General features: G+C 41.5%; 1 protein-coding gene across 1 annotated transcript in view; it reads right to left on the bottom strand.

The window, feature by feature from the left end:
• SCOC (short coiled-coil protein) overlaps nucleotides 1-15,802 on the bottom strand; it is a 41,681-nt gene extending 25,879 nt beyond the window's left edge. The window contains exon 1 of the mRNA XM_068542530.1: nucleotides 15,712-15,802. Coding sequence (XP_068398631.1) covers nucleotides 15,712-15,781 — 70 coding nt within the window. The 5' untranslated portion in view covers nucleotides 15,782-15,802. The remainder of the gene's footprint in view (nucleotides 1-15,711) is intronic.
• Between the last annotated feature and the right edge of the window lie 4,412 nt (nucleotides 15,803-20,214).

Genomic DNA, 20,214 nt, shown 5'->3' with positions numbered 1-20,214 from the left:
TCAAAAAATCTACAAACAATAAATGCGGGAGAGAGTGTGGAGAAAAGGGAACCCTCTTGCACCGTTGGTGGGAATGTAAATTGATACAGCCACTATGGAGAACAATATAGAGGTTCCTTAAAAAACTAAAAAGAGAACTACCATACGACCAAGCAATCCCAGTGCTGGGCATATACCCTGAGAAAACCATAATTCAAAAAGAGTCATGTACCACAATGTTCACTGCAGCGCTATTTACAATAGCCAGGACATGGAAGCAACCTAAGTGTCCATCGACAGATGAATGGATAAAGAAGATGTGGCACATACATACAATGGAATATTACTCAGCCATAAAAAGGAATGAATTGAGTTATTTGTAATGAGGTGGATGGACCTAGAGTCTGTCATACAGAGTGAAGTAAGTCAGAAAGAGAAAAACAAATACTGTATGCTAACACATATATATGGAATCTAAAAAAAATGGTATTGATGAACCTAGTGGCAGGGCAGGAATAAAGACGCAGATGTAGAGAACGGACTTGAGGACACAGTGGGGGAAGAGGAAGTTGGGACGAAGTGAGAGAGTAGTATTGACATATATACACTACCAAATGTAAAATAGATAGCTAGTGGGAAGATACTGCATAGCACAGGGAGATCAGCTCGGTGCTTTGTGATGACCTAGAGGGGTGGGAGGAGGCTCAAGAGTGAGGGGATATGGGGATATATGTGTACATATAGCTGATTCACTTGGTTGTGCAGCAGAAACTAACACAACGTTGTAAAGCAGTTTTACTCCAATAAAGGTGTAAAAAAAAGCTGGCAAGCTATTCTCCTGGACCATTCATGGGGGCTGCCACTGAGTCCCTTCCATTTCCAATGTCAAATTCAAGGATTGAAAATGAAGGTTAAAGCCTATCCGTGAAAGCAAAACATGTCTTTCTGAAACAGCTTTTACAACAACTCTGATTCTGTGATTGGAGTACATATTGTTTCCTGTAGGGTCACTGAGAGCTTTTTTTTTTTTTTAATTTTTATTTATTTATTTATTTATTTATTTATTTATTTATTTATTTATTTATTTATTTATTTATTTATGGCTGTGTTGGGTCTTCATTTCTGTGCGAGGGCTTTCTCTAGTTGTGGCAAGCAGTGTCCACTCTTCATCGCGGTGCGCGGGCCTCTCGCTGTCGCGGCCTCTCTTGTTGCGGAGCACAGGTTCCAGACGCGCAAGCTCAGTAATTGTGGCTCATGGGCCCAGCCGCTCTGCGGCATGTGGGATCTTCCCAGACCAGGGCTCGAACCCGCGTCCCCTGCATTGGCAGGCAGACTCTCAACCACTGCGCCACCAGGGAAGCCCTCACTGAGAGCTTTTGAATCACTTAAAAATTATTCCTAGGGTTGAGGAGCACAGCTGAAGCTGGTTCCTCCAGTCTGCCCTGCTCTTTTAGCATCATCCTCCTTCTCTCTACGCTCCAGATTCTCTTTGAAGGCTCAGAGAGAACCTTCAAAGGGTCTCTCAGGGGAACCCCAAGAGTCTCTAAGGAAACCAGGCTCTGACCCTCAAATTCGGAACAAGTCAGGCAGGCTGGAGGCCTGTGAGGGGAAATGTGTCCAAAGTGGATCCAACCCAATTGGGGCCTTTTTGAAATGAAGGTCCCCATGATGGAAAATAGCCCTCTCGCTCCCTTCTTGACAGGAAAAAGACGTGGGGAAGGTCAGCATCTCATTAGCTCATGAGCTCAGGTAAATCAAGTTCACCCTTGATCTTTTGAATCTCCTCTGGATTTTTCTCTAGGAAAAAAAATTAGCACAATTATGAAGGCTTTCATATAAATTTAACATAAAACATTCTTACTCCCTTTTTTGTTGTTGTTAATCTAATAAAGAAAAAACACATTGCTGATACAAGGCGATTGATGGATGGTTTTGTCTTTTAAAGGAAGAGTCAAAATATTAATACTTATGTTTTGATGAGAAAATTAGAGAACAATCTAGATTACTGAAAATGTTTAGATGCTGCCCTAACATTCTGTTTCTTAAGCTTGTTTATTAAAACTAGTTTTTGCATTATGCTAGATTGTTTTATTTTAGTTAAGTGGATACCTTCTGATGGAAGATTTTTTTTTGCAGAAAGAGCACTTACAATTTCTAGCGATACATTAGTGACCCCAGAGTCATAGCACTCTCAGAAGCTACTGAGAAGCAGAGTTAATCTCCTTTTTCTTATTGACTCTCTTCTGCTAAGTCTCAAAGGCATTTTGCTGGGCCAGGGGAGGTATTCCTAATGCCACTGTCCATATTATCTTCAGCTTACAGGAAGAGATATTTCACTCGGCCAATGTCATTATGTATACTTATATGGATCCCAAATGCCAATTAAGATTTGCTGAAACTTTCTGCCATTGCTGGTGCAATGAACACCCTTGTTCAAGCCACTAAAAACAAAAACACTTGTACCATTCTAGAGGTGATCTCTTTTGGCATCTCTAAGTATGTCTGAATGATCTTTTAAATTAATATTCATGGCCAAATTGACTGGAGGGTGTAAACTGAGGTGACGCAGGGAGCGCTTCACTGTTCCTGACCAGCACATGTGATCAACCCTCGCCTCATCCTTGTGTACTTATTGAAGGATGCCTCCACTCCAGGAGTCATCAGCACCGTATCCTCCCATGAGGTCCAGGGTAACGCGGTCAAGCCATTACCAGCAGTGCAGGGGATGCTGGAGCGTGGTGCTGGCTGCAAACACTGGCTCCATTCACCATCAGAAAAGAAAAGCCTGCTCCCTTTTCTCGGACAAGACTCCTGCTATGACTCAGTGTGTCTCGCAGCTGGGTAGCCACGAGTATGTTTCCTTCTTTAGCCCGTATTATAATGGAGGGTGAGATGAAAAGGAATACAGGCCCTTGATACCTTCTACTTGGAGTGCTAACTAATGCAGGGCGTCGTGTCTGATCTGCTGCTTGGCTGAGGGGATGGCAGATGGCCTTCTGAAAGCTTTTCAAACCCAGACTGCTTTCAGCGGGGCATGAGGGGGGTATTGTTACATTTTCCGAACGGTGGTAGGAAGAGGTACCAAATAAAAGCACACGACAATTGTGCCACTTCTCCAGGAAGCTTATTACCACCTTACAATGAGGGCTAATTGGGATGCCAAAAACAGACGCAGAAGCAGCTTTGACTATTATTCAGGAGAGATTTTAGAGAGCAGAGTCAGGAAGGAGGCTGAGGCATAAAGGAGGACAGTGGTGGGAAGAATATTGGCAGGGAAGAGGTGAGGGCCAGGATGAAGAGGAAAAAGAGGAGCTGTCTCATTTGTATCAGAAAAGAATCATGCTCTTGTTTAAAGGGTTTGTTCGTATCCACCCCCCGCCCCCTTCTACCACAAGCCTCTTTATGAGGAAGACGTCAACAGTCCGGCTTACAGAGCAGCATCCACAGGGCGCTGCCGTTACCATGACAACCAGCGTGGACAAATCTTGGAGCCTTTTAAGAAACTTGTGTGTGATCTCCTTGAAGTGGGCAAAGGAGGAACTAAAACGTACTGAATACTTACTGTAGGCCAGGCTGGTTCAGGAAGCTTCCTTTATTATTTCATTTAATCTTCAAAACAATTCAGAGACATACTCTTATAATCATTTCACGACCGAGGAAACGGAGGCTCAGGGATGTTACATAACTCACTAAAAGTCCAACAGACTCAAGTCCAGGCATTTCTGACTCCAAAGTTCAAGCCCTGTCTGCCACACTACTCTGAGCCAATTCTCCAAATAGCCAGGTCCTGTCCACCACCTGGCAAGTGATAGTAGGTGCTCAATAAATGTTTTCTGAAAGCAGAACTAAATGACCCAGAAGTGGAGATAGGAAAGAAACTCTTAAAACTAGAAATGATTTAGGAAAGCTCACCCTAGGAGTCTATTCTCAGCTAGGGGCCCTCATCCCAGTGTACACACAAACTCAATCAGAATTATTTGGCCAAAATGTTTTGAGTGTCTATTAGGTGCCAGACATTGGGTTAGGTGCCAGAAGTACAGACATTTTAAAACCCAGGTTCCATCTTCCAGCAGCTCACAGTCTGTTGGTGGAGGGGACCCATATACATACAAGTATAATATGCTGTGAAAAAATATAGGTAGAGATAAGCTTGGCATTCTCAGGAAGGAGAAAGGAAACCTTACTCAGCCTGGGAAAGTCAAGGAAGGCTTCCTGGAGGAGGTGATGCCTGGGTGGGTTCTTAAAGGATGAATAGGAATTAGCCAGGCAAGAAAGGGTGAGTTGTGTTATTCCAGACAAACAGAGCAGTACGAGCAAAGTCCAGAGGCATGAAATAGACAGCATGTGCATAGAACGTTAAGTGTTTCCTACTGAGCCCAGACTGTGTGGCAGGAAATGACACTGAAGAGATAGGTAGAGCCAGGAAGAGGGAGACTTTAAATGCCACGTTAAGTGTCTTGGACTTCAGCCAGCAGGGGATGCAAGGCATTGATCGGTCTCTGCAGGGAGAGGGAGTGATATAGGCAGTGTGGAGGAGAGATGTGAAGGGATAGAAATTGAAATAGGAAGAACAGTTGGGCAGTTGATGCTGTGGTTTATGTGGGAGATGATGAGGGCCTGATCAGGGAAGTGGTGATAGGGTTGGAGAAGGCCAGATTAATTTGAGAAACATTTTCAAGGTCAAGTCAGCAGGAATCAGTGATTTGATTGGGTTGTGAGAAATGATAATGGGACAACGACATGTGAATTTCTCTCCTAAGGAACTGGGTAGATGATGCAGCCATTCATTAAAATTATGAATCATACGTGGGAGCAGATTATGGGGTGCCCAAGGGGTAAGATGAGTTCATTTGACACCTGGGACATATCTAGGTTCTAGCAAGCAGTTGGATTATGAATCAGAAACTAAGAAGAGAGATAAAGACAAACGATAAAGATTTGAGAACAGAAGTCTGAAAATAGATTCTTCTGCAGTCATATCTGGCCTGCAGATGTGTTTTGTTTGGACTTCCATGATACTGTTTTTAAAATTAGGATTAGGTGGAAAACAGGGAAGAATCAGGAGGTTGCACCAAAAAACCCCCTGTATTTTTGGTGTCTCTTGAAAACTCTGCTTTTTTGCATTTCCATTCTTTCATGACAGCAGTCAGCTAGAAGTGGGAAGCAGCTTGGCTCTCTGAGCAGGGCACATGGTCTTCGGGAGCCTCAGTCCTCACCTGGCTGGGCCCCTGGCCCAGAGCCTCAGCAGTTGGTTGCTATCTCATCATCACAATTGCTGTTGCCTTGCTTACAGTAGAGTTAAGAGAAAAGTAAACTTTTCTTGTTCTCTTAATCAAAAGTAGCAAAAGAAATCTAGTCCAAGAGGGCTGTGTGTTTCAAAGAAAATGATGTTGTGAAATTAATAATGTTCCCATATATTTGATTTGCAAACAACCATGTCCTTGTTGAAAGAATTAAACTTGAAACATCACTGTGAAATAAACCATATTAAGAGTAATATCTGCTATATTTAAAAGATACACGATGACTTTCCATTTGTTTGTATCTTCTTTAATTTCTTTCATCATTGTTTTGTAATTTTCAGGGTACAAGTCTTTACTATTGTTAAATTGTCCATACCACCCAAAGCAATCTACACACTCAGCGCAGTTCCTATCAAAATCCCAATGGCATTTTTTTACAGAAATAGAAAAAACAATTCTAAAAGTAATATGAAACCACAAAAGCCCCCAAATAACCAAAAAAACTTGAGAGAAAAAAAGAACAAAGGTAGAGGCATCACACTTCCTGATTTCAGAGTAATAAAAATATATTACAGAGGTGGACCTTCAAGATGGCAGAGGAGTAAGATATGGAGATCACCTTCCTCCCCACAAATACATCAGAAATACATCTACATGTGGAACAACTCCTACAGAACACCTACTGAACGCTGGCAGAAGAACTCAGACTTCCCAAAAGGCAAGAAACGCCCCACGTACCTGGGTAGGGCAAAAGAAAGAAGAAAAAACAGAGACAAAAGAATGGGGATGGGACCTGCACCAGTTGGAGGGAGCTGTGAAGGAGGAAAGGTTTCCACACACTAGGAAGCCCCTTCGCGGGTGGAGACTGCGGGTGGCGGAGGGGGGAAGCTTCGGAGCCACGGAGGAGAGCGCAGCCACAGGGGTGCGGAGGGCAAAGCGGAGAGATTCCCGCACAGAGGATCGGTGCTGACCAGCACTCACCAGCCCGAGAGGCTTGTCTGCTCACCCGCCGGGGCGGGCGGGGGCTGGGAGCTGAGGCTCAGACTTCGGAGGTTGGATCCCAGGGAGAGGACTGGGGTTGGCGGTGTGAACACAGCCTGAAGGGGCTAGTGCACCACAGCTAGTGGGAGGGAGTCCAGAAAAAAGTCTGGACTTGCCTAAGAGGCAAGAGTCCATTGTTTTGCGGTGTGCGAGGAGAGGGGATTCAGAGCACCACCTAAACGAGCTCCAGAGATGGGCACGAGCCACGGCTATCAGTGAGGACACCAGAGACGGGCATGAGATGCTAAGGCTGCTGCTGCCGCCACCAAGAATCCTGTGTGCATGCACAGGTCACTGTCCACACCTCCCCTCCCGGGAGCCTGTGCAGCCCACCACTGCCAGGCTCCCGTGATCCGGGGACAACTTCCCCGGGAGAACACACGGCGTGCCTCAGGCTGCTGCAATGTCACGCCGGCCTCTGCCACCACAGGCTCGCCGCACATTCATATTATAACTACTGTACCCCTCCCTGCCCCCGGCATGAGTGAGCCAGAGCCCCCTAATCAGCCGCTGCTTTAAACCCATCCTGTCTGGGTAGGAACAGAAGCGTGAGGGCGACGTACACGCAGAGGTGGGGCCAACTCCAAAGCTGAACCCCAGGAGCTGTGGGAACAAAGAAGAGAAAGGGAAATCTCTCCCAGCAGCCTCAGGAGCAGGGGATTAAATCCCCACAATCAACTTGAGGTACCCTGCATCTGTGGAATACCTGAATAGACAACAAATCAACCCAAAATTGAGGCAGTGGATTTTGGGAGCAACTGTAGACTTGGGGTTTGCTGTCTGTGACTGACTTGTTTCTGACTTTTATGTTTATCTTAGTATAGTTTTTACTGCTTGTTATCATTGGTGGATTTGTTTATTGGTTTGGTTGCTCTCTTCTTTTTTTTTATTACTTTTTTATTTTAATAATTTTTAAATTTTAATTATTTTATTTTATTTCATTATTTATTTATTTATTAAAATTTTTTCTTTCTTTCTTTCTTTTCTCCCTTTTCTTCTAAGCTGTGTGGCTGACAGGGTTTGGTGCTCTGGCCTGGTGTCAGGCCTGAGCCTCTGAGGTGGGAGGGACGAGTTCAGGACACTGGACCACCAGAGACCTCCCAGCCCCACGTAATATCAATCGGCAAACCTCTCCCAGAGATCTCGGTCTAAACGCTAAGACCCAGCTCCACCCAATGGCCAGCAAGCTCCAGTGCTAGACGCCCCATGCCAAACAACTAGCAAGACAGGAACACAACCCCACCCATTAGCAGAGAGGCTGCCTAAAATCATACTAAGTTCAAAGACACCCCAAAACACACCGCCAGATGTGGACCTGCCCACCAGAAAGACAAGATCCAGTCTCATCCACCAGAACACAGGCACCAGTGCCCTCCACCAGGAAGCCTACACAACCTACTGAACCAACCTTACCCACTGGGGACACACACCAAAAACAATGGGAACTACAAACCTGCAGCCTGTGGAAAGGAGACCCCAAACACAGCAAGTTAAGCAAAATGAGAAGACAGAGAAATACACAGAGATGAAGGAGCAAGGTAAAAACCAACCAATGCTATGAGACTAGATATCAATTACCAGAAAAAATCTGTAAAAAATACAAACACATGGAGGATAAACAATACACTACTAAATAACCAAGAGATCACTGAAGAAATCAAAGAGGAAATCAAAAAATACCTAGAAACAAATGACAATGAAAACACAACGACCCAAAGCCTATGGGATGCAGACAAAGCAGTTCTAAGAGGGAAGTTTCTAGCAATACAATCCTACCTTAAGAAACAAGAAACATCTCAAATAAACAACCTAACCTTACACCTAAAGCAATTAGAGAAAGAAGAACAAACAAAAAAACCCCAAAGTTAGCAGAAGGAAAGAAATCATAAAGATCAGATCAGAAATAAATGAAGGAAATGATAGCAAAGATCAATAAAACTAAAAGCTGGTTCTTTGAGAAGATAAACAAAATTGATAAACCATTAGCCAGACTCATCAAGAAAAAAAAGGGAGAAGACTCAAATCAATAGAATTAGAAATGAAAAAGGAGAAGTAACAACTGACACTGCAGAAATACAAAGGATCATGAGAGATTACTACAAGCTACTATATGCCAATAAAGTGGACAACCTGGAAGAAATGGACAAATTCTTAGAAAAGCACAACTTTCAGAGACTGAACCAGGAAGAAATAGAAAATATGAACAGACCAATCACAAGCCCTGAAATTGAAACTGTGATTAAAAATCTTCCAACAAACAAAAGCCCAGGACCAGATGGCTTCACAGGTGAATTCTTTCAAACATTTAGAAAAGAGCAAACACCTATCCTTCTCAAACTCTTCCAAAATATAGCAGAGGGAGGACCACTCCCAAACTCATTCTATGAGGCCACCATCACCCTGATACCAAAACCAGACAAAGATGTCACATAAAAAGAACACTACAGGCCAATATCACTGATGAACATAGATGCAAAAATGCTCAACAAAATATTAGCAAACAGAATCCAACAGCACATTAAATGGATCATACACCATGATCAAGTGTGGTTTATCCCAGGAATGCAAGGATTCTTCAATATACGCAAATCAATCAATGTGATACACCATATTAACGAATTGAAGGAGAAAAACCATATGATCATCTCAATAGATGCAGAAAAACCTTTCAACAAAATTCAACACCCATTTATGATAAAAACCCTCCAGAAAGTAGGCATAGAGGGAACTTACCTCAACATAATAAAGGCCATAAATGACAGACCCACAGCCAACATCGTTCTCAATGGTGAAAAACTGAAACCGTTTCCTCTAAGATCAGGAGCAAGACAAGGTTGCCCACTCTCACCACTGTTATTCAACGTAGTTTTGGAAGTTTTAGCCACAACAATCAGAGAAGAAAAAGAAATAAAAGGAATCTGAATCAGAAAAGAAGAAGTAAAACTGTCACTGTTTGCAGATGACATGATACTCTACATAGAGAATCCTAAAGAGGCTACAAGAAAACTACTAGATTTAATCAATGAATTTGCTAAAGTAGCAGCATACAAAATTAATGCACAGAAATCTCTTGCATTCCTATACACTAATGATGAAAAATCTGAAAGAGAAATTAAGGAAACACTCCCATTTACCACTGCAACCAAAAAGAATAAAATACCTAGGAATAAACCTACCTAAGGAGACAAAAGACCTGTATGCAGAAAACTGTAAGACACTGATGAAAGAAATTAAAGACGACACAAACGGACAGATATACCATGTTCTTGGATTGGAAGAATCAACACTGTGAAAATGACTATACTACCCAAAGCAATCTACAGATCCAATGCAATCCCTATCAAACAACCAATGACATTTTTCATAGAACTAGAAAAAAAAATTTCACCATTTGTATGGAAACACAGATGAACCTGAATAACCAAAGCAATCTTGAGAACGAAAAATGGAGCTGGAGGAATCAGGCTCCCTGACTTCAGACTATACTACAAAGCTACAGTAATCAAGACAGTATGGTACTGGCACAAAAACAGAAATATAGATCAATGGAACAGAAGAGAAAGCCCAGAGATAAACCCATGCACATATGGTCTCCTTATCTTTGATAAGGGAGGCAAAAATATACAGTGGAGAAAAGACAGCCTCTTCAATAAATGGTGCTGGGAAAACTGGACAGCTACATGTAAAAGAATGAAATTAGAACACTCCCTGACACCATACACAAAAATAAACTCAAAATGGATTAAAGACCTAAATGTAAGGCCAGACACTATCAAACTCTTAGAGGAAAACATAGGCAGAACACTCTATGACATACATCACAGCAAGATCCTTTTTGACCCACCTCCTAGAGAAATAGAACTAAAAACAAAAATAAACAAATGGGACCTAATGAAACTTAAAAGCTTTTGCACAGCAAAGGAAACCATAAACAAGATGAAAAGACAACCCTCAGAATGGGAGAAAATATTTGTAAACGAAGCAACTGACAAAGGATTAATATCCAAAATATACAAGCAGCTCATGTAGCTCAATAACAAAAAAACGAACAACCCAATCCAAAAATGGGCAGAAGACCTAAATAGACATTTCTCCAAAGAAGATAGACAGATTGCCAACAAACACGTGAAAGGATGCTCAACATCACTAATCATTAGAGAAATGCAAATCAAAACTACAATGAGGTATCACCTCACACCGGTCAGAATGGCCATCATCAAAAAATCTACAAACAATAAATGCTGGAGAGGGTGTGGAGAAAAGGGAACCCTCTTGCACTGTTGGTGGGAATGTAAATTGATACAGCCACTATGGAGAACAGTATGGAGGTTCCTTAAAAAACTAAAAAGAGAACTACCATATGACCCAGCAATCCCAGTACTGGGCATATACCCTGAGAAAACCGTAATTCAAAAAGAGTCATGTACCACAATGTTCACTGCAGCTCTATTTACAATAGCCAGGACATGGAAGCAACCTAAGTGTCCATAGACAGATGAATGGATAAAGATGTGGCACAAATATACAATGGAATATTACTCAGCCATAAAAAGAAAGGAATTTGAGTTATTTGTAGTGAGGTGGATGGACCTAGAGTCTGTCATACAGAGTGAAGTAAGTCAGAAAGAGAACAACGAATACCTTATGCTAACACATATATATGGAATCTAAAAAAAAAAAAAAAAAATGGTTCTGAAGAACCTAGGGGCAGGACAGGAATAAAGACACAGACATAGAGAATGGACTTGAGGACATGGGGAGAGGGAAGTGTAAGCTGGGACAAAGTGAGAGAGTGGCATTGACATATATACACTACCAAATGTAAAGTAGATAGCTAGTGGGAAGCAGCCGCATAGCACAGGGAGATCAGCTCAGTGCTTTGTGACAACCTAGAGGGTTGGGATAAGGAGGGGGTGGGAGGGAGACACAAGAGGGAGGGGATATGGGGATATATGTGTACATATAGCTGATTCACTTCATTATGCAACAGAAACTAACACAACATTTTAAAGCAATTATACTCCAATAAAGATGTTAAAGAAATAGGTGATGATATTTTAAAATATATATATATATTACAAAGTCATAGTAATTAAAACAGTATGGTAATGACATAAAGACATACAGACCACTGGAATAGCATATGGAGTCCAGAAATAAATCCATATATATGTCAATTGATCTTCAGCAAGGGTGCCAAGAACACACAATGGAGAAAGGATAGTCTCTTTAATAAATGGTGTTGGGAAAACTGAATATCTGCATGCAAAAGAGTGAATTTGGACCTTTATCTAACACCATTCACAAAAACCCAAAATGGATTAAAGCCTTAAATGTAAGACCAAAGCTATAAAACTTCTAGAAGAAAATATAGAGGAAAATCTTTGTGACATTGGTCTTGGCAATAATTTCATAGATATGACACCAAAAGCACAGGTAACAAATGCAAAAATAGGCAAGGAATACTACATCAACAAAAACACTTCTGCACAGTAAAGGAAACAATAGAATAGAAAGGAAACGTACAGAATGGGAGAAAATATTTGCAAATGATATATCTGATAAGGGGTTAATTTACAATTAAATATATAATGAACTCCTCAATAACAAAAAACATTAATAACCCAATTAAAAATGGGCAAAAGACTTCAATAGACATTTCATCAAAGAAGACGTACAAATGGCCAACAGGTAAGTGAAAAGATGCTCAATGTGACTGGTCATCAGGGAAATGCAAATCAAAATCACAATGAGATATCACCTAACACCTGTTATGATGGCAATCAAAGAAAGAAACCCAAAGGACAACAAGTGTTGGTGAGGATGTGGAGAAAATGGAACCCTTTTACACTATAGAAGGGAATGTAAAATGGTGCAGCCACTATGGAAAACGCTCTTGAGGTTCCTCAAAAATTTATAAATGGAGCTACCATATGATCAATAATCCCACTTCTGGATATTTATCCAAAAGAATTGAAATCAGGATCCTGAGAGGATATTAGCACTCTCATATTCACTGCGGCACTATTCACAATAGCTAAGATGTGGAATCAAACGTCCATCAATGGATGAATGGCTAAACAAAAATGTGATATATACATACAATAGAATATTATTCAGCCTTAAAAAAGAAAGAAGTCCTGCAATATGCCACAACATGGAAGAACCCTGTGAACATTATACTAAGTAAAACAAGTCAGTCACAGAAGGACAAACACTGTATGAGTCCACTTATATGAGGTATCTAAAATAGTCAGACTCAGAAATTCCCTGGCGGTCCAGTGGTTAGGACTCCGTGCTTCCACTGCAGGGGGCGTAGGTTCAATCCCTGATCGGGGAACTAAGATCCTGCGTGCTGTGTGGCCAAAAAAAATTAAATTAAATTAAATTAAATTAAAATTAAATTAAATTAAAAAGTAGTCAGACTCATGGAAGCAAAGAATAGAATGATGACTGCAGGGGCTGGGGTGAGGGGGAAAGGGGCAGTTGCTTATCAACGGGTTTAAAATTTCAGGAATGTAAGATGATTAAGTTCTAGAGATTTGATGTACAGCATTGTGCCTATGGTTAATGATAGTCTATTATACACTTAAAAATCTGTTGAGGAGGTAGATCTCATGTTAAGTGTTTTTACCACATGAAAATAAAATTTTTAAAAACAAAAAGAAAAGATACATGATGGACAAACCTAATAAACTGAAATGAGCATAGAAATTTCAATAGTTTGTTTTGGAAACTGAATGAAATAAACAGTGATATACCATTGTCTCTTTCCCACAAGTACACTGCTTGGCCCTAAATGTGTTTGAATTTACAAGCTGTTTTAGAGTCACTGGTATATAGCATGGAACCAGAGAGAGAAGGAAAGCAGGCCAAGGGCAGAATCTTGGGGAAAGACTTGTGGGAAAGGGTTCCCAAAGGAGCCTGAGAAGGATGAGGAGAGGTTAAAGGAGAACCTGAGAAGTGTGGTAGCATCAAAGCAAGGGGATCAGAAACACAGGAAGGAAGGACAGATCAATACTATCAAATGTCTTTGTCCTGCGCTGTGTGTCTGTCACCCAGAAGGGAGGCCAGTGCAACAACCGTACAGCTTAGACCAGAGAGTCCCAGACTACCTTGGTTCACAGTGCCCTTCATTTTAAGTAATTTGTTTACAGTTCTCCAAGGCCAAGAGAAATACCAAACAGTTCCACAAATTAAGTATTCAGGTCCAAACATCTTAATAAGTATTTGTGGCCTTAAAACTTAGTAATCATTTGAAAAAAAAAATACTACACCTAAGCTGAAAGAAATTTCAATTTCTTTAAAACTTCATTCTTAAGTTTTCCTTCTTAACAGCAGGAAACTCAGCATGAAAATAGATGTTATTGAAAGAAATGTAGTTCAATCTAATGTGAAATTGTGAACAAGCTGCATTTGTTTCATAATAATTTGTCTACCTATTTTTATTTATCAAAGACCAAGAACCTCTTATTAACAAGAGCGAACCAGTACTGCCACATCAAATTGATACACTTATCTCCAAAAGCCAAAGAAAATGGGGTTTCAGTTCTTTCCTGCTACAAGTACCTGAGCAATTTCCATTTGCCATCTTGGAAAGCTGAAGCAGCACGAATCAGAGCTAGTGCCTCAGCCCACTGCTGGTTACCACGCTGGACCATCGCTGAAGGCCCCTGGTGCCCCAGGATTCTGTGACTCGTCTGACCAGGGATGAGGAGGTCTTGAGGGCGAGCAAGGAGCCTTCAAAGCCCTCCCTCGGCTGCGACAGCTCACCACCAGCCCGGGGATCCTGCTTACCCCGTCTCAGTTTATCACTTTATTCCGCGCCTACGCCTACTGCCGGCCTCAGACTCGGTTAGCTAACAACCTCGACGGTGTCCCTCTCCAAACCATTGCCAACCTTGGATTAGACACCTGAATTCAAATCCCCGCCCTCCTCTGCTTTTGTGGGCCCTGGAAGCACGAGGGTGGCAGAAGATGAGACGCGGAGGGCAGAGTTGAGGCGGTGCTCAGGACTGGATGAAAGACATCTGTTTCGCAAAGGCTCCTTCTCAGCCTCAGCGACCATCAGCTTTCAGGCCCAGCCCACGTCACAAGGCAGAAAGAATCCTGGGCGGGGGCGTCTTCGGAGCAAGCCAGCGCCCCGTATGAACGGCACCCGCCCACGGCATATAGGACGCCCCACGCGCACGCTCGGAGCTCATCGTGCCTTCCACAAGCAGAGGAGGTTTCCCCGGGTCTTTGTTTCCTTTGCTGCTGTCTGCAGCTCTGTCGTTTTTCTAAAACGCCCTGATGGGAGCATGTGAAGGCCAGCGGTATCCCACTTCTTCAACAGCCCAGGGACCTTGTACTTTTCCTCGCGTCGTAAAGGCTGAAAATGCTCCTCTTTGATTTTCAAATCCCCCAGCATGTTTACGCGGTGCCAGGAGGCCAAGCTTAACTCTGGCTGGCTGGCAGTTCGGCTAATTGGCCACACTTTAGAAAGAGGCTTTTTGAATCTGAGCATTTAGGGAGAAAGTGGAGAAGCGTGGCTGTATGGAAAGCAATTGATGTTAAATATTCATGCTCTGCTCTGTTAATCAGAATCAGTAACCCCCATTGCTTAGCTGCAGTCTTGCTGGCTTCTATGACTGTGCTAAGGGAACTTGGATACAAAACAATGCCACCAACCCCCCCACACCCACACACACACACATACACACACACACACACACACACAAGACGTAGCTGCTTATAGGTTTGAAATGTTTCCAGTTAACATTGTGCCACTCAGCAGTGTCTGTTTTCTTCCGGATGTTGAATGAGCCATAGTTATCCCTTCCTTCAGCGTTTTAGAACGACTGCTCCCCTCTTTTTCCTTCTCTCCTGTGGAACTCAGCAAACTTCGTCCTTGCTTAAAAACCGGACATTTTCTGCAATAATTTTTAAAGCGAATTGCAGCGTATTCTAGTTCGTTTTTCAGAAATGATAAAATTATTTCACAAAATAGAGAAGTAGTGGACTATAATTGAACAATTTAGGGTAATAATATCCTAGGTTGTTTTAGGTCTTCTCTCATCACTGACTTCATATTGGCAAACTGGTGCTAAGTAATATAAATGGGGCATCTGTACTTTATATATATAACATATACTTTACATATGTTGAGGTCATTTTTCCTGAGCTCTTAGGAAATAAACGTTTTATATTTTTATTTGTTGATTGAGTTTTTAAAGTATGTATAATTCAACCACAGGAACTTTTAAAATAATCACAATTTTAAAGGAAAAAGAAAAATAGCTCTTAATTAAACATTTTTTTGGTTTTATTTTTGTAGCTATATTTTTTCAAGTTTTCTACAATGACTATGTTTTACCATTATCATAAAAACAATAAAAACTATAGTTTTAAAAAACTGCTGAGCAGTTGCTGAATTTTATGTTTCAGAATTCATCAGATTCTTCCTTACCTGTGTCATCTGCAAGAGAAATGTTGGTGAAAGTACGATCCTCCTCTTCCTCTTGGCTGGACCCGTCCATCTTGTTCACTTTTCAGGCCTGTTAGTGAGAAAAATGGGGGCAGGGGAAACGGCAGTTCTCTCATGTGATCGCCCTTGTTAAATAATTAATAAATGAACACCCACGTAGGTGCTATCTGATCCTTGCACAAGCCACCCTCTTCCTGCTTTCCACCTGAGGAGTTCTTACTGTGTGTTGTGGACCTAACCGGAAATGATTAGAGACCCAAGTTAAAGAGTTACAAACCTTTACCTGAAGCTGTTGAGTTGGCACTCTTGCTGTACTCTGGCTAGATGTCAAACCTTGCCTTCAATCCAGTGTCAGTTTCCTTAGACTGAATTGTCCAAGAACATTGCCCCAAAAGCCCTGGAATGAGGTTGGGAGGACAAATTGAGTTTTATGTGATTGACATATCTTTTGGACACCCACAATAAAATTCTAAGGGATTTGGGTCAGTGACCTAGCAGCATGACTTGGTCACAGAGCCTCAATTTCCTATCCTGTATCACAATGTCTTCTGTAAGGATTAAACATGAATAAAATGCACTTGTTCAGTGTCAACTACAATAATGACTCCAAACAATCAGGCATATGTGAGGGAATAAGATTCTCTATGTATTAAGCTCATCAATGCCCTCTCATATTACTGTATGTTACTCCGTGAAAGCTCATTAAAATGACAGGATCTCCCTTCTCTATTTCTGGAGGAGCCAAAGAGGAGAGATGTTGGCCTTGCCAACCCTTAGGCCAAAGGCCCTTTGCTAGAGGAGGAAATTTTCTTGTACAGCTGTTTTTCTTTGTCCCCTAGTCCCCCTCAATGTACATAAACAAACCCAAAACTTTTTAAAAATTTTACATCATCACTCTCTGGGGGAAAAAATCAGCCAAATTTGATGAAGAATTTTAAGCAGGTATTAAAATTGAGTTACTACATGCTATATTTTGCCCTGAGTGCTTTGATACATAGGATTTTTTTTATTCATCTGAGTTCATTGTTGCTATATCAAGCAAAATGGTTGTAAGCTGTTGGAAATCCTAATGTTAAAAATTAAATTTCACTAGAATTCCTCCTAATTTTCCAATTCCATCCTACACATATTATGTGCCTATTTGATACAAGCTGGGGACTTTGGTGGGCTCAAAGTAAGAAATAGCTATTGCTGTGAATAAGCTTATTAAAAAGCGCAAAGGCAAGAGTCATTGAGGTTTAGAGAAGGTGAAGAGTATACCTGGTTGGCAGATCTTGAAAGACTTAGAGAAAGTGACATCTGAGATGCATGATCAGTGACAAGTGGCATCCAGTAGGCAAAAAAGGCTGGGTGGTGAGTGCTTTCTCAGTGAAGGGACATGGGCAAAGGCTCAGAGATGAGTAAGCATTAGGCACATTTGGGAACCAAGAGTGGAAGGTACATGCAGCTAAGAGATAGTAGATAAGGTGGCATATAGGTTAAGTTCATAGCTAAGAGAGTTTTGAATTCCAGACTGTGTTAGTCCTCTAAGAATCGGACACTAAAGTGGGATTAAAAGGGTGAGAGAATACAGGGAGGGAACCAGGAAAGCCTGGGAGAGCCATCAGAACATGATGCAGAGCTGACAAAGCAGGATGGAAAGTCTAGCTTGTCCTTCAGACTAGGGAAATTTCGACAAGGTTGTCAAAGAGTACTCAAGCCAAAGTTGACCATAAGAGGCGTCCTGTTCCTCCCAGGAATGGTCTCCCTTAGCATCCTGCAGTGCTTAGTTACCGGATGGGAGCAGCTGGTGGGAAGTGAGACCTCTGTGCAAATATGGTGATGGATGTCAGAGCACAGCAGCTGGGGCTCTTAGTCAGTTACACCAAAGTTGGAGGTCTACAAGGCATATGCTCATGGCTACCATATGAGCTGCTTTTCCTAGCAACTCTATATATAATCATGGAAGCATAGAAATACCTCTCTTGCCTGATCCATCCTCTGTCAGTCCTAGAAATAATAGTACACACTTAAGTAGTTACTAGTGCTAAGCAACAACCCCATGAAGTAGGCACTAATATTATTTCCATTTTAAAGATGAGGGAGCTGAGGCATGGAGAGAGATTAAATAAAAGACAAGCAGCTAAGTAAGGCTGGGATTGGAATCCAGGCCCTCTGGATCCAGGGTCTGTGCTCTTAATCACTATATTTATACCATTTTTCCTGGCAAAGAATTTAGAAACCAAAGTGTGCATTTGGTTTAACCTATGTATTTGGGTTTTATTTTTATTACTTATGGCCAATTGTACTTTTTGTTAGGATTAGCCTAGGCACTTGCTTTTTTTTGTTTGTTTTTTTGCCTTCTTTCTGATTACCTTCAAGGACATTTCTCATGAAGTATCTATGTTAATGGACAAGGGAGTGAAAAGAGATAAAACTCAAGTCAGTCAGCTTTGCCACTCTTCGCATAGTCTTTGGGCAAAGTTATAATGGAGATGTTCACTTTTAACTGTAGTGGAGAATTATCTGTGGATTTAAATTATCTATGTCAAATATTTACTCCTATGTTTTCTTCTACTAGTTTTACTGTTTTAGCTCTTAAAGTTAGGTTGTTGATCCATTCTGAGTTAATTTTTGTATATGGAGTGAGGTAGGGGTGCAGCTTCATTCTTTTGAATTTAGATATCCAGTTGTCCCAACACTATTGTTGAAGAGACTATTCTTTCCCCTATTGAATGGTCTTGGCATCCTTGTCAAAAATCAATTGACCATAGATTGTGGGGTTGGGGGGGTTATTTCTGGAATCTCAGTTCTATTCCATTGGTACTTATGTCAGTACCACACTGTTTTGATTACTGTAGCTTTGTGGTTAGTTTTGTAGTCAGAAAGTGTGAGTACTTGAACATTTTCTTCTTTAAATAATGTTTTGACTATTTGGGGTCCCTTGCAGTTCCGTATGAATTTGAAGATTGCATGAATTTGGTAATGAATTCTTAGATTTGACACCAAAAACACAAGCAACAAAAGAATTAATAGATAAATTGGATTTCATGAAAATTAAAAACATTTGTGCATTTTGATAATGTCAAAGGACATTATCAAAAATGTGAAAAGGCAACCTACAGAATGGAAGAAAATATTTGCAAACCACATAGCTGATAAGGTTTTAATGTCCAGAATATATAAAGAACTCTTAACAACTCAACACAAAGAGACAGACAACCCAGTTTTAAAAATGGGCAGACAAGTGCCTGCGTGTGGTCACATCTGCCGGAGACAAGCGCTGCCTGTCTGAGCCCCAACGTCTGAGGAGAGGCTCTGGGGCGCTTGTCCAGGATGGTTTTTTCCTAAATAGCACAGAGCCTTGCTTTTCTAGATGCTCCCCCGGTGGTTTACTCCCTACGTTTAAGGCATCAGGGCTGTGCCTCTGAGGTGGGAGAGCCAAGTTCAGGACATTGGTGCACCAAGAGACCTCCCAGCTCCACGTAATATCAAAGGGCGAAAATCTCCCAGAGATCTTCATCTCAATGCCAAGACCCAGCTCCACTCAACGACCAGCAAGCTACAGTGCTGGACACCCTATGCCAAACAACTAGCAAGACAGGAACACAACACCACCCATTAGCAGACAGGCTGCCTAAAATCATAATAAGGTCACAGACACCCCAAAACACACCACCAGACGTAGACCTGCCCACCAGAAAGACAAGATCCAGCCTCATCTACCAGAACATAGGCACTAGTCCCCTCCACCAGGAAGCCTACACAACCCACTGAACCAACCTTAGCCACTGGGGGAAGACACCAAAAACAACGGGAACTACGAACCTGCAGCCTGCGAAAAGGAGACCCCAAACACAGTAAGTTAAGCAAAATGAGAAGACAGAGAAACACACAGCAGATGAAGGAGCAAGGTAAAAACCCACCAGACCTAACAAATGAAGAGGAAATAGGCAGTCTACCTGAAAAAGAATTCAGAATGATGATAGTAAAGATGATCCAAAATCTTGGAAATACAATGGAGAAAATACAAGAAATGTTTAACAAGGACCTAGAAGAACTAAAGAGCAAACAAACAATCATGAACAACACAGTAAATAAAATTAAAAATTCTCTAGAAGGGATCAATAGCAGAATAACTGAGGCAGAAGAACGGATAAGTGACCTCGAAGATAAAATAGTAGAAATAACTACTGCAGAGCAGAATAAAGAAAAAAGAATGAAAAGAATTGAGGACAGTCTCAGAGACCTCTGGGACAACATTAAACGCACCAACATTCGAATTATAGGGGTCCCAGAAGAAGAGGAAAAGAAAGGGACTGAGAAAATATTTGAAGAGATTATAGTTGAAAACTTCCCTAATATGGGAAAGGAAATAGTTAATCAAGTCCAGGAAGCACAGAGAATCCCATACAGCATAAATCCAAGGAGAAACACGCCAAGACACATATTAATCAAACTATCAAAAATTAAATACAAAGAAAAAATATTAAAAGCAGCAAGGGA

Source organism: Eschrichtius robustus, chromosome 4 (assembly GCF_028021215.1).
Source record: "Eschrichtius robustus isolate mEscRob2 chromosome 4, mEscRob2.pri, whole genome shotgun sequence".
NCBI classification, from domain to species: Eukaryota; Metazoa; Chordata; class Mammalia; order Artiodactyla; family Eschrichtiidae; genus Eschrichtius; species Eschrichtius robustus.
This window is presented reverse-complemented; position numbering and strand designations above follow the sequence as displayed.